Source organism: Salvelinus sp. IW2-2015, linkage group LG18 (assembly GCF_002910315.2).
Source record: "Salvelinus sp. IW2-2015 linkage group LG18, ASM291031v2, whole genome shotgun sequence".
Taxonomy (NCBI): Eukaryota; Metazoa; Chordata; class Actinopteri; order Salmoniformes; family Salmonidae; genus Salvelinus; species Salvelinus sp. IW2-2015.
Genome location: NC_036858.1, coordinates 7021249 through 7034246, shown reverse-complemented (window position 1 = coordinate 7034246; position 12998 = coordinate 7021249). Strand labels below are relative to the sequence as shown.

Below are 12998 nucleotides of genomic sequence, written 5' to 3'. Positions count from 1 at the left end.
TGAATATTGTAATATAGGAATACTTCTGCAGTTCCAGTCAATTGAGTCTGGTCTRGACAAATGTCACACTGACTCGCTCACACTGTAGTCTTCAGTGAACACTTATTTATTTAGAAAACATTAAATCTCACATGTACAATATCTGGCCACACATCCCATTATTACATTTCAAATAAAATAAGGACYGCACCTTGRAGCAGAGGAGGCTGGTGGGAGGATAGGCTCACGTTGTTTCCATTCCAGACATCGTAATGAGCCATCCTATCGCCTCCCACCAGCCTCTTCTGCTTTGGAGTGTATATAGCCACATTCTCTAACAGATTTCCCAGGGTCAGCATAGGCTTAAACTGTGGAGTGATGCATGGGATTAATAATCCTATTGATTCTTAGCACCATCTTTCATTCAGAGATWAAATCCTTTGATTATCAGACCAATGAATGATCAGGTAGGAGCTTTGCTTCTGTAACAAAACGGATGAGTCAGCACTTACAGACTGCTGTATTTCACCAAGGCAGAAAGAGGAGTTGGAGAGACGGGAGGAACAGAGGGACTCAGACACAGTGGCTTTGAATGTCAGTGTTTATCTGTGCAGCAGTAATGTTTGCCCTGGAGTGAATGACCTCAGGGCTATTGCCCCGTGCCAGACATGGCATTGTAGATATATGCAGCATTTACCATGAATGCAAACATTGCCTTCCGCAATAGGGATCAAACACTGTATTAGATAGTCACTGTTCTGAGACCTGCCCCAAGTGTGATAATAGCCCAGACCCTGTGCATACTGTACTGTGTAAAACTCTAAGCATGTTAATGTTTTTTGATGGTAACATTAGAACAAGTCTTTGCCCTCACATTGATGCTTTCYTATCGAATACCTCAGGTAGTACTGCCACATTTTAAGACGCATAAACAACTACAACGGTCATAATTTAGAAGCCTGGCCTGCATATAGTATCATCCTAATAACTAACCCTGATTGTCATAGTGCAACCAACCAATAAACCTCCATCCTTCCCATGAGCCCTCTATCTAGCCCCAGTCCAACCCGACACCTGTTAGAACATCCATTTTTGTGGCTCTGGCCAACATCAACCCCTGATTACAGGATCATTGGGTTGTCCCCCCATTGAAGTTGAAGGTCTGATATGTGGGGTCATCTGATTCTGACCTGTTGATGAGGGGGACAGTGACAGTGCATTTATAACTGGTCTCGGTCATCTGTGTGCTGGGAAGCAGTGGGGGAGGAAGGGATTGGAGTGATGGTTAAAAGGAGTGGAGGAAGGGATTGGAGTGATGGTTAAAAGGAGTGGAGGAAGGGATTGGAGTGATGGTTAAAAGGAGTGGAGGAAGGGATTGGAGTGATGGTTAAAAGGAGTGTTTCAGGTAGAGGAAAAGAGTAGTGCACACCAAAACATGTAATGTGTAGGAAGTTGAAAGGGAGAAGCAGCTGTGTTGCTTGCTCTAATTAACTTAGTATCTTGTATCAAAGTCCCTGTTAAGGGTGAGAATGAAATAAAAAAAAGTTCCTCAGGTTAAGACAGCTGTGCAGTCGGAGTGTGCAAAACCCATGACGGAAGGCACAGACTGGGAGCGAAGCGCTTCGGACCCACTGGTGAACCACTCACACACACTTCAACTACAAACAAATGTGACATCACATGAGCAGCCAGAGCCTCAGTGAACACTGAGTTTTGGAGAGCAGGACGAGAGGTCAGAGGGCACTTCACAGCCCACAGAGCCAAGAGTCAGGAGGGTCCAGGAAGAGGGATGAGAGGAGAAAAGCGTATTCCGTTTGATCATTCTGACTCGTTCAGAGTGCAACGTCTTCTGAACTCCTGGCCTCGCTCGTGCATCCACTTGTTAGACACTGGAGAAGGAAGAGGAAACTAAGTCAGGAGGACATGACCAACAAGTACCCACTTAACTGCTGCAGCAAACCGTTAGCGGACCTGACACAACCGTATCACTGCCCTCGGGGCAGACCTGAAGTTCTCAGGGTGTAGGAAATAGGATGTAATGAGAGACAGGTCGGCTCACCCCACTTGTTGCCCACTAGGACTGGGCAGGCCGCGTGCCGCGTGCTGTAGTCACCCTCTCCACTGGCAAACAGGTTATACCAGAACACTGCACTTCCCTGAAAAGTTTACACATACACAAAGCTCTTTATTTAGCATCAACATGACAAATAAATAAACCCCATCACGCACTTAACAGGACAATTATTCAAAGTGAACACCACAGCTGTGTGTTTCACCTTTTTGGGCCACACTGCAGCTCCCACATCAGTAAAGACAGTGGCTCCCCCTGAAGGCACGTCACTCATCTGCAACAAGAGAGCCTCGTCAAGCCATCGCATCATACCACTTTAATACGAGAGCTTTTTATTTTTTTCCAACCTAATCGAAACCCATTTCTTTTTAAATGGAACCTTTGAAATTAGATTTACACATGRGTAAAATGGAAGACCCAAAATTGTATCCACATCTATGAACTAGAGCTGAAATAGTGAATTGCTTAATACTAACGTAAATGAGCCAGGTGGCGATACGGTTYCCGGTGCCCAGCTCCTTAAATGCATCCGGTTCATCTTTCTACAAAGACATGGAACATACACAAAGGTTCAATAACACTAACAGTGAAGTCAAGGAAAAACTGCCATCCACATATGAACCCACTAGCAACAGTTGATGCACGTGTGCCAGCCATCAACAGTCACCCACTGGCTCTCAGTCATACAGCATAAAGGTCATAGTTCCCTGACCAGAATAGAAAGAGAAGCCTTGTTTACCCGTCCAAAGTCAAAGTGGGGCTCGTATTGCCCGCCCACGCCGTAATTTGCCACCTGAGGAGAGATGAACAGAGGACAAACTCAGTGACAGATGCTGTGTTGTCATTAGAGACACTCGTCTAGTACTTTGGTAGGCTCTTCCTAAGTAGAAAACAGCAGTAAAATTGATTCCTTTTGCATTCATTGCTTGCACTGAGTTTTTATACAGTTGCTATAATAGGCATACTGTATAAAAGGGAAAGGGGGATACTTAGTCAGTTGTACGATTGAATGCATTCAACTGAAATGTGTCTTCCACATTTAACCCAACCGATCTGAATCAGAGAGGTGCAGGGGGCTGCCATAATCGACATCCACGTCTTCAGCGCCCGGCGAACAGTGGGTTAACTGCCTTGTTCAGGGGTAGGACGACAGATTTTTACCTCGTCCGCTTGGGGATTCGATCCAGCAACCTTTCGGTTACTGGCCCTACGCTCCTCCTACCCGCCAATGTATATTCACATCATTGGTTGCTAAACTACACAGATGTACTGCCAGGGTATCCCCTCCTGCCAGTGCTCCAGTCCTACTAAAGTCCCTCAGCCACCCTGATGTTCGGTTGTGTTACCTGTAGCTCCTCTGCAGTCTTGACATTCAAGCCGGTGATATCCTCAATGCGCTGGTTTATCTTGTCCACTACTGGATCTTCGTAGGCGGTTAGCCATGCACTGTGATGAGAGACGGAGAGTTTCAGAGTAGTAAAATACATCTTTATTTAGCATCAAAATTGCAGTCAGGCAGCTGTAAAATGTTATTCTAGATTAGTGTGTCCACAGTTAACAGTTAAGATAGCAGCATGGACAGCATGTGGTAGTACTGTAGGTTAGAAGGGGTATACAGATGTAGGATCTTAATTTGATCACCCTGTTGCAGGAGAGCTTTCCTGCAATACAGGAAATGTAAAACGTGTAGTGCATTTGAGGTTTAAAAATGCTTCGGAAGACTTGATTTTCCCTTACGAAAAATGCATCGACCCCTACAATTATGATCCACATAATTCACATTTCCTGTTGCTGCAGAACTGTTTTCTTGCTGTAGCAAACTGGCTCAAATTAAGATTCTACGTCTGTAGGAGAAGGAAACAGGCTTGTTGAAACAGGTGAAAGAGAACATATTTATCCAGTCTCAGGGCAAAAACATTAAAAACTAACCGTTTCTCACCAAGGAAGTTGGGGGCATTTATGAGGAAGTGACCATTTATGAGTTTGGGCTATTCATTTAAACAAACAGACCCCAGTCCCTTCTGTCCCTCTGTTACAGACCTTGCTGTTTGAAATGTATAAATATAGATTGAAACGCTATGGAGTAACAGAAGATGCTGGTAAGTGTCCAGCAGGGAGCAGAGTTGACTGGGGAGACCAAGATCTCATCCTTTCATTGGGTAGGGGCCAAGCCTCACTTCAAAACATGTTGAGTCAGACAGGCCCACGTCTCAGGCGCTGTTTACACTCCCTCATTTAACATGAATGTTAGATGAATAGAATAGATGAATAGGAATTGCCTCAATCTATTCATTCTGAAGTATACATGTGCGAGTGTCCTCACTGGATGACAGGGTTATGTTGGAAGTACTGTCATTAGAGTCCGGGCAGAATGCTGGCTCACATCCTTAGATATAAATACTCTCAGCTGCATGGTTACAAAAACGTTTTCTGTATCGGAGTGCTTCATTAAACCATTCATCTAACAAGAAGAAAAATCTAGAGCCTAACCGAGAACCCTGATAACTAAATGCCCCTAAGATAATTCATAAACACATTGAGCAGGTCAACTGCAGTTAATCTATTTCCACAAGGGGGCGCTCTATAACCACACCACATTAATCAGGCTTGAAGGGAACAAATAGGCAGGCAGACCCCTTTCTACAAGAGGAGATTCCACCCATACACTGAAACATCATTCTGTAAGATGCGCTAGAGCCTGCACCAAGATAACAGAAAAACTCCTGTTTTCAAAGAAAAAGAGTAGGAAAAACAGCCGTTTGCCACTGCATGGATTGTGTTGTCATGTCGATCTGATGGGTTGGAGAGGAGAGGAAGTGATGTCATTGCAGCAGGAGGAGAGAGGTGGAAAGGTAGGTGTATCCGTAAGTAAAGTTTCACAAAAGGGGGTGAGAGGTAGGGATGAGGAGGGCAGACAGGGCCTCATGCAGGCCCCTCTCCGTCACCTTTGACCCCTTACCTCTTGGAGACTCTAATGGGCTGTAGTGAGTTTCCCAGTTTGGGGGTCATGCACGGTGGTACGCCTTAGCTAGTATCCCGGATGGTTCACATTACAGTCACAGATCACAGTGAGGAGGACAGAGACACAGAGGAAGAGGAGAGACGGAGAGATAGAGACATCACTGAATGATCAAGCAACTGTATGAGAGACAGACTGACGCTAGGCCAGGGCATGCGGACCATCAGGTCTAAAACCATTGCAGTACATGACTTGCAACTTGTAATGGTCACAGCCAAAACATAAATGAGACGCTACCAAAGGTAGAATATATAAAACTGGCCTAGTCGCACCCCGACTACTGTTAATGGAATCATAACAAGCAGGTACTGGTCTCCTGTTCCTCCCTCTTGTTATGATCAAAGCAGTGGCGGGACATCTTGGCAAGAGCGCGGGCCCAGAGGGACTGAATTATACCTTCAAAATCAACCTAGCTTCCAATATACCCAAAGTGTCTACCATCTCACAGGAATGTTACTTGTTCAGGCAATATTTCCCCAAACATACAAACTGTCAATTTAAAATCCGTTATAATCCCTCTACGCTTAAATTGCAGAGTTCCCGATTAGCTGTTGTGCTCTTGCCAAGGTTCCTGCCCAAGCGGAGGGAGAGGATGCGGGGTGCGGAGGGGTACAGCGCTGTGCCCATCCCTGCCTGCTGGTCTTACCTCTTGCTGATGCGATAGTGGGCGGTCTCCAGTACACCAGTAATGGGGTTGGAGATGGTGGCCCGGCGCAGCTGTGGAGCCAACAGCCAACCGGCAGAGAGGACACGGGTTACAGGGACAATCCCTGTTACACACTGACTGGCTGCTGGACCCACATACACTACGAGGCTACATTAAGTCTGTGCTGTGTGTCCCTGCTGGGCCCCCTTACCCTCTCCAAGAGCTGAACTCTAGCTTGAGTTAGGGATCTTTATAATTTACATTAATACACGATTCATGCAAAAGTCTGAGTTCTGTGTTGATATGAAGCTATGACTTAGTTATGACCACTCGATTCAGTTATGACCTTTCGAGTTGATGTTCATTGCCGAGTCACCAACTCACTTCTAGTTCTAACTGTGCTATCAAATACTACTCTATGTACCAAACAAATGGGATGTTGCTCTTATCCAGCCAGTGTGTAACAAATAAACACACACACGGGAACACAGTCAGGTCCTCGTGCAGGGTGGGCATCCCCAGTCTTCTTACGRCAGCATGCATCTTAGACACATTCTAACATCTACCACACCTAAGGTTGCATCATTTCCCCCCCAAAATTATCCTTATTATAATTCTGGAAAACCACACGCCAGACCCAGTCTTCCCCCGGAGGTTGAACTTTGAACTCACCCTGGGTTTGGCAAGCTCTTTGACCTTCTCGATCTCGCTGTTGGAGAGGATGTCGTGGTAACGGATGATGCGTGGGCGGTCCCACTCGTCCTCCTGCTTGACGGGACCCAGCACGTACAGGGGGTGGCGGTTGTTGTCAGAGTAACGACAGAACATACGACTCTGGCGACGCGGGGTCTGACAGATGGAAGAGAGGGATACAGATCATACATGATCCATTGGGCCACCCGAGCTCCCCCCACACGCTTAGTGGAGGTCAATTTGCAGTGTATAAATGTATTCAAATAAAGCCTTTCAAGGGGACTAGGAGTTAAAATACATAGCCATTAGAAGCTGTGCATGCAGAGTGTGTGTGTTAGCCAGTGGAGGCTGGTGAGGGGAGGACAGTTCATAGTAATGGCTGGAAAGGATTGAATGGGATCCAAAAAATGGAAACCATGTGTTTGATACCTTTCCATCTATTCCATTCCAGCCATTACTACGAGTCTGTCCTCCGATTTAAAGTGCCACAAGCCACTGGTTAGTACAGTTCAGTGGAGGCTGCTGAGCAGAAGACGGCTCATAATAAATAGCTGGAAAAAATCAAATGGAATGGCATCAAACACATGGAAACCAAGCGTTTGATGTATTTGACACCATTCCACTAATTCCGCTCCAGCCATTACCACGAGCCGGTCCTCCCCAATTAAGGTGCCACCAACCTCCTGTGGTACAGTTAGTGGCTCTCACCATCTTGATGCCTTCGCCGCGACACAGCTGTTCATATTTCCTCCTCTCAGGCAGGTAGTCTGCAGGTCTGCCCTTCTTGTCAGATGCCTCTCTCTTCTCCCGCTCTCTCTTCTCCTTCTCCTTCTGGCCCTCCTCCGCCTCCACCTTGTTCTGCTTGGCCAGCTGGTACTCAAAGTACTTCAGGTTTCCGTTGGCTCGCTGGTGGGCAGAGTCTGAGAAACACAACAGACTCGGTTAGGACAGAAGATGAGTACAATGATGAGTCCTGCGCAGTACAATCAAGACATGAAAAACAAATATCATACACATACTTGGGTGACAGTCCTTAAAAATGTATTTCAGTAATCTGACTAGGTTGGACTGGTGAAAGCCATAGGGAGGTAACCCCGTTTTCAGTTATAGATTCAGACACAAAGTATCAATTTCAAAAGTATTCAAACAGGCCCTTGGCATTACATAATGTACAAGTACTACAGCAGTCTCCACTCACCCAATTTGAGTAGTCTCTTGGTGTAGTCCAAGGCTCTCTCTAGCTCCCCCTGCTGGTAGATGGAGTAGCTGAGGTAGTCTAGGATGGTTACCATGTCCACGCTGGACTCCTCTCCCCCATCCAGCTGTTTCAGGGCCTGCTCCATCCACAGCTCTGTGTGGTAGTAGTCGGCATCAGAGTAGGCGATCTTCCCCAGCTCAAAGCAGTCCTCCACTGTCATAGGGCTCATAGCGACATCCTTATTGGTTCCTGTGTGTAGATGTTAACATGTGCAGAGTGACACACACATCTCCATCTCAGCAGCATTTGCATGCAGTTCACTTATATGGCATCTCTTGTAAGTCGCTCTGGATAAGAGCGTCTGCTAAATGACTTAAATGTAAATGTAAATTTCAAGCATCCATGTGGACTAACTGGGGTGTTCCACTGCATGTGGTGAGCACGGTGCACAATTTCCCCCTGCAACAGTAGGAGCAGCCATCACTGAAGCTCTAACATAACCTCTGCCGGCAACACGTCCGCTGCTAATCCACTCTTGGTATGAAGCTCCCACCGCATGCCCTAAGCCCCTAGCCAGCCTCTCCCTGCCTGCCCCTCACTAGGCAGTTCCCCCATGGAGATGGTGAGCGTGTCTAGCCAGTAGATGCCCTAAGCCCCTAGCCAGCCTCTCCCTGCCTGCCCCTCACTAGGCAGTTCCCCCATGGAGATGGTGAGCGTGTCTAGCCAGTAGATGCCCTAAGCCTCTACCTCCCAGCCCCACTCACCAGGAAGCTCCCCTGAGGAGATGGTGTGTGTGTCCAGCCGGTAGGTGTCCTGAAGCCTCATCAGGGCCTTGGCTGCCCCCGTCTGGTCGTCATCATTGGGGAAGTACTGTCTCTGGATGGTCAGGTTAGAGATGAACCCTGGAGTATGGGAAGGAAAGACGGTTAGGAACATCAATTCTACCATCTTCACACAGGGTGGTATAGATGCTAAAAGACGCTTGGAGAACAATGGCATGACGTCATTGTTTTAGCACTATCCGCTGAGTTGTTAAACTACATGGTTCAATGTGCCAATAAATCAGCACAATCTACTCTGAAGCTGAAATTGGGACTGTGTGTGTACTCTGCTAATGAACATGCATACAAAACAATAAATATTGGAGAGCAACGTACAATACGGTGAACTTAGCAAAACGAGGAATGTGGTAAGTGCATGGAGGCCGTCATCTATATGCACTTCAGTTATTTCATTMATCTCTGTAGAAACAGACCCTGTTCCATCACTTCAGTGATTGCTAAAAATGCCCGATTATATGACTGATTATATTGTTTTTTAAATTTTATTAAGTTGTCAATTAGCACTTAGCAATAATTGAATCTTTATGTGGTAACATAGCATTTACAGTCATTAGAAGAGAGGCGTATGAGTAACCCTGACCATCAGACATGTCCTTGAGGACCAGGCTCTCCAGCTCTCCCCACTCTGTGTTGAGCCTCTTCATCAGCTTGAAGGCGTTGACCGGGTGGCCCAGGAAGCCTTCTGGGTCCTGAGTGGCTGTGGCCGACAACACATCCAGCTTCTCAGCCCACCTGGACACACCATGGAGGGAAAAGGCATTCAATATAGGCTACTCCTCTTGACCTGCACTGTTGGAACTTACCAATTTCACTGTACCCTGTGCACGTGACTAATAAAGAAAGAAAAACAAGTGACTCAGAAGCAAACAGTGAATCCTTTTCATATGACATGCAACTTCATATACGAACTCATGTATAAACTCCCACACACACATCCATCAGCAGCTTTGAAAAGGCAAAAAAAGAGAACAGTTACATCATGTCCTGCACGTGACACACCCTGTTGGTTTATTGTGTCATCTTCATAGCCAGAGAAAACTAGGTCTCTGGTTAGCCAGGCCCATTGTAAGCTAGAGACATGGCAATATGACACCCTCTAAAGACATGTTACAGATACAGGTAGTGTCGTGAAGCAGGATATGTACACCACCGGAGGCTGGTGAGGGGAGGATAACTCAGCGTAATGGCCGGGACGGCGCAAATGGAACGGCATCAAACACCTGGAAACCATGCGATTGATGTACTTGATACCAGTCCACTGATTCCGCTCCAGCCATTACCACGAGCCCATCCTCCCCAATTAAGGTGCCACCAACCTCCTGTGACGTACATTCCTCTCTTTGACAGTCTTTATAGCATGGTGCCTTGTGGGAGAGAGCAACGTAACCAAGAGCGAGAGAGTAGCTATCTGGGTATTGGGGCTCTCAATTTATAACCTGCCAGAGCCTGTGACTGTGGGAGACAGATGGATTGAATTGATATATAACGAGGACTGCCTGTGACTGTGGAGACAGATGGAGATATAAAGAGACTGCCTGTGACTGTGGAGACAGATGGAGAATAAAAGAGACTGCCTGTGACTGTGGGAGACAGATGGAGAATATAAAGAGACTGCCTGTGACTGTGGGAGACAGATGGAGAATATAAAGAGACTGCCTGTGACTGTGGGAGACAGATGGAGATATAAAGAGACTGCCTGTGACTGTGGGAGAGCAGATGGAGATATAAAGAGACTGCCTGTGACTGTGGGAGACAGATGGAGATATAAAGAGACTGCCTGTGACTGGGGAGACAGATGGAGATATAAAGAGACTGCCTGTGACTGTGGGAGACAGATGGAGATATATAAAGAGACTGCCTGTGACTGTGGGAGACAGATGGAGATATAAAGAGACTGCCTGTGCATCGGGGCTCTCCTCTCACTTTTTGACCTGCTCTAGTTTGTCCTCCTCAGCTCTGATGTAATCCTTCAGAGAGGTGACCAGGTCCTTCTCTGTGTACAGCAGATCGGTCATCTGACCTAGGGAACACAGTGAAACACATAGGGKTCAGAAGTTGTACTCGTTCTTCTAYGCGTTCAACATTGTAGACATGTTTGTAATGTTCACGTCGGTGATAAACAACGTCTTTCATAGGGAGCAATGCCGTTCAAGCCAATGTTTGTGACCAAGACAGGCTGGAAGCGATGAAACTACTGAATAAAGGGATCAATGGAGAGATGTTCATGAAACGAGAGGACATTTAACCTACCAATGGAAGTGAAGAAATCTTTGTCAGCGGAGGACGTGTAGAATAGACAGGTCAACAACACACAACAGACTCCCCTCAACTCCATCTTTGCACTGCCGCACAGGGGTCTGTAAAACGAGGTAGATGAGTTGCTCGTCCGTTACATATCATATTAATACCTGTGAGATGTTCGGGCACTTGGACACACTATCCACTGATGATCTCATGACAGGAAACTTCTGAAAGACATATTTTTATGAAACTAACAGCTGCAATCAAAATACTTCTGCGAGTCTCGGCATGCTAAGTGGCTGAGCAGAAGCTTGTGAAAATGTGTTGCCCACACAGGGGATACAGCTTTGCCAGACTTGCCTTCAGAACCCACCGAGTCTGCACGCACCAAGTGAATATACAGCCACTGCCGGCACCCTGCATGGCCCTTTTCACTGCTCTCACAAGGCCTTTGTTCTTTACACAACTACTACTGTGTCAGCCACGCTGCTAAAAAACAACACTTCATAGACTCAAAGCGGGGATTTTAAATGACTGTCTATAAAAAACATGTTTTAACTATATGTCTAGCTAAGAGGTCAGTACTCCATTTGACCAGAGGGCATTTGAGGCTTTAGGATGACAGAGTACAAGTTGGACAGTGAGAGCAGCAGCTGCATCCCAAGGAGAGCAAGGGGCAGAGGGGGCGGGGGCCGAGGTAGAAGGGAAAGGCTTGATTTCCCTTTTGGGCTGCTATTTACAACGAGCAATCAAATACCTGGGAGAGTACACAAACGGCTGGCAGTAGGTGCTGTAAATAAATAGGCCAATGAGCTTCATTTCCTTTTATGATGGTCTGGATTTGATTTTGGATAGGTAGGTACCCTTGAAACAGATGTGCAACAGGTGAACAGAGGCCCAGGGCAGATGACCTATCACCCAACCCTATCTAGGTAAATGGAAAGTAGGTCTTTCATCAAAAGGTCAGGAATGTGTGAGATGTGACCCAACACGACTACAAAGAGCTATTAGATTAAGAAAACTGGTGAGGAGATGCAGAGGTGATGCATCTGTGCCTGCTATTACTGTTCACTAAAATAAAGTGTAAATGTTATATAATACATTTTAAATTCAATGGAGTGTATGGACGTCCCAAGGCTCCCAGACAGCAAGGACCCTACAATTGTGGAGAGGTTCAAACCAGGGAGTATAATTCAGGGAGACAAGACTGCCACGTACATGCCCCTCCCCCCATCGCAGGGATTTTTGGAAGCACCATCAAAATAGATTTCCTAGCCTTGGAGTAAACCATACTGCCAAAAACTAGAGTTGACTGCAAATTAATGTTTTAACACATTTTTTATGGGCTTGCAGATATGTTTCTGTACATTCTAATTAGGCAACTATCTACTCTTGAAATGCCAACATTCTCAGCGTTGCAATATGTGAAGAAATCTTTGTCAGCGGAGGATGTGCAACAATGTTCCTACCAATTGTTTCCAGCAACATGCATGTTACTGTCACACGTAGCAAGTAAATAAATACTAAGGAGATTAAAAAATAATAAACTCTGCGCATAGCAAAATTTTACTCCAGCTGCGACACAAAACTTTTTTTTATACCTTAACACATTTTGTTCCTACTACAGCAGGCCAAATATCAGCTGCGATAAAATTAAAATAACTCAAATGTATTGTTCAATTTGCAACAACGATGTGACTGGCAATTTTACAATGTAAATCAGCGGTAACATCAAGGTGTTATTTCAGAGAGGGATGCAGCAGACCAAAACGAATGGTCATAGTGACTGTAACGTTCCTCTAATACTTCAGTGAGCAATATCATGCAGTAATTTAGAACATCAATTACATATTTCGGTACCTTATTCCGCTCAGCATTTCTTTCGGAAGAGGGTTCAAATCCCCACGTCGAATGCCACCGCTGTTTTCTCAAAATCCTCGGTATTTTGAACTGGGCTGCGGTTAACTGGTAGGTTTATGTACCGGTTTCCATTTTCTCTTTATTGCCATTATACAGGATGGGGAATGTCGCCACCTGGCGGTTGGATTTAAACAGTGAGTGAAATACAGTATTGCTGTGTAAATCTGTGCCCTGGTTTTAATGTCTATGGTAAATTCACTCAAAACTACTCCAGTCAGTCTTTCATGTTAAAAAAAACTAAAGAGGGAAAATAAATAACATGTTTAAGGCTAGTTGTTTTTCCATTGTTTTTAAATGTTGTTTTTAATATAAATGTTTTTGTTTTTCATCCACGAAATGTCACCATTAATTAATAATTTATATTTGTAATTGGATGGTTACTACTATCA

At 45.6% G+C, this 12998-nt stretch overlaps 1 protein-coding gene across 1 annotated transcript; it reads right to left on the bottom strand.

The window, feature by feature from the left end:
• Positions 1–83: 83 nt before the first annotated feature.
• LOC111978554 (prolyl 4-hydroxylase subunit alpha-1) lies at positions 84–12708 on the bottom strand. Its single transcript, XM_024008668.2, has 15 exons — positions 12550–12708; positions 10699–10805; positions 10372–10468; positions 9029–9180; positions 8371–8508; positions 7607–7855; positions 7117–7328; positions 6388–6564; positions 5716–5786; positions 3397–3496; positions 2790–2843; positions 2527–2592; positions 2256–2324; positions 2039–2135; positions 84–1868 (listed from the first exon to the last, which is right to left on the bottom strand). Exons 1-15 carry the CDS (start codon positions 12564–12566, stop codon positions 1798–1800), a joined length of 1677 nt encoding a protein of 558 aa, XP_023864436.1. The 5' UTR covers positions 12567–12708; the 3' UTR covers positions 84–1797.
• Between the last annotated feature and the right edge of the window lie 290 nt (positions 12709–12998).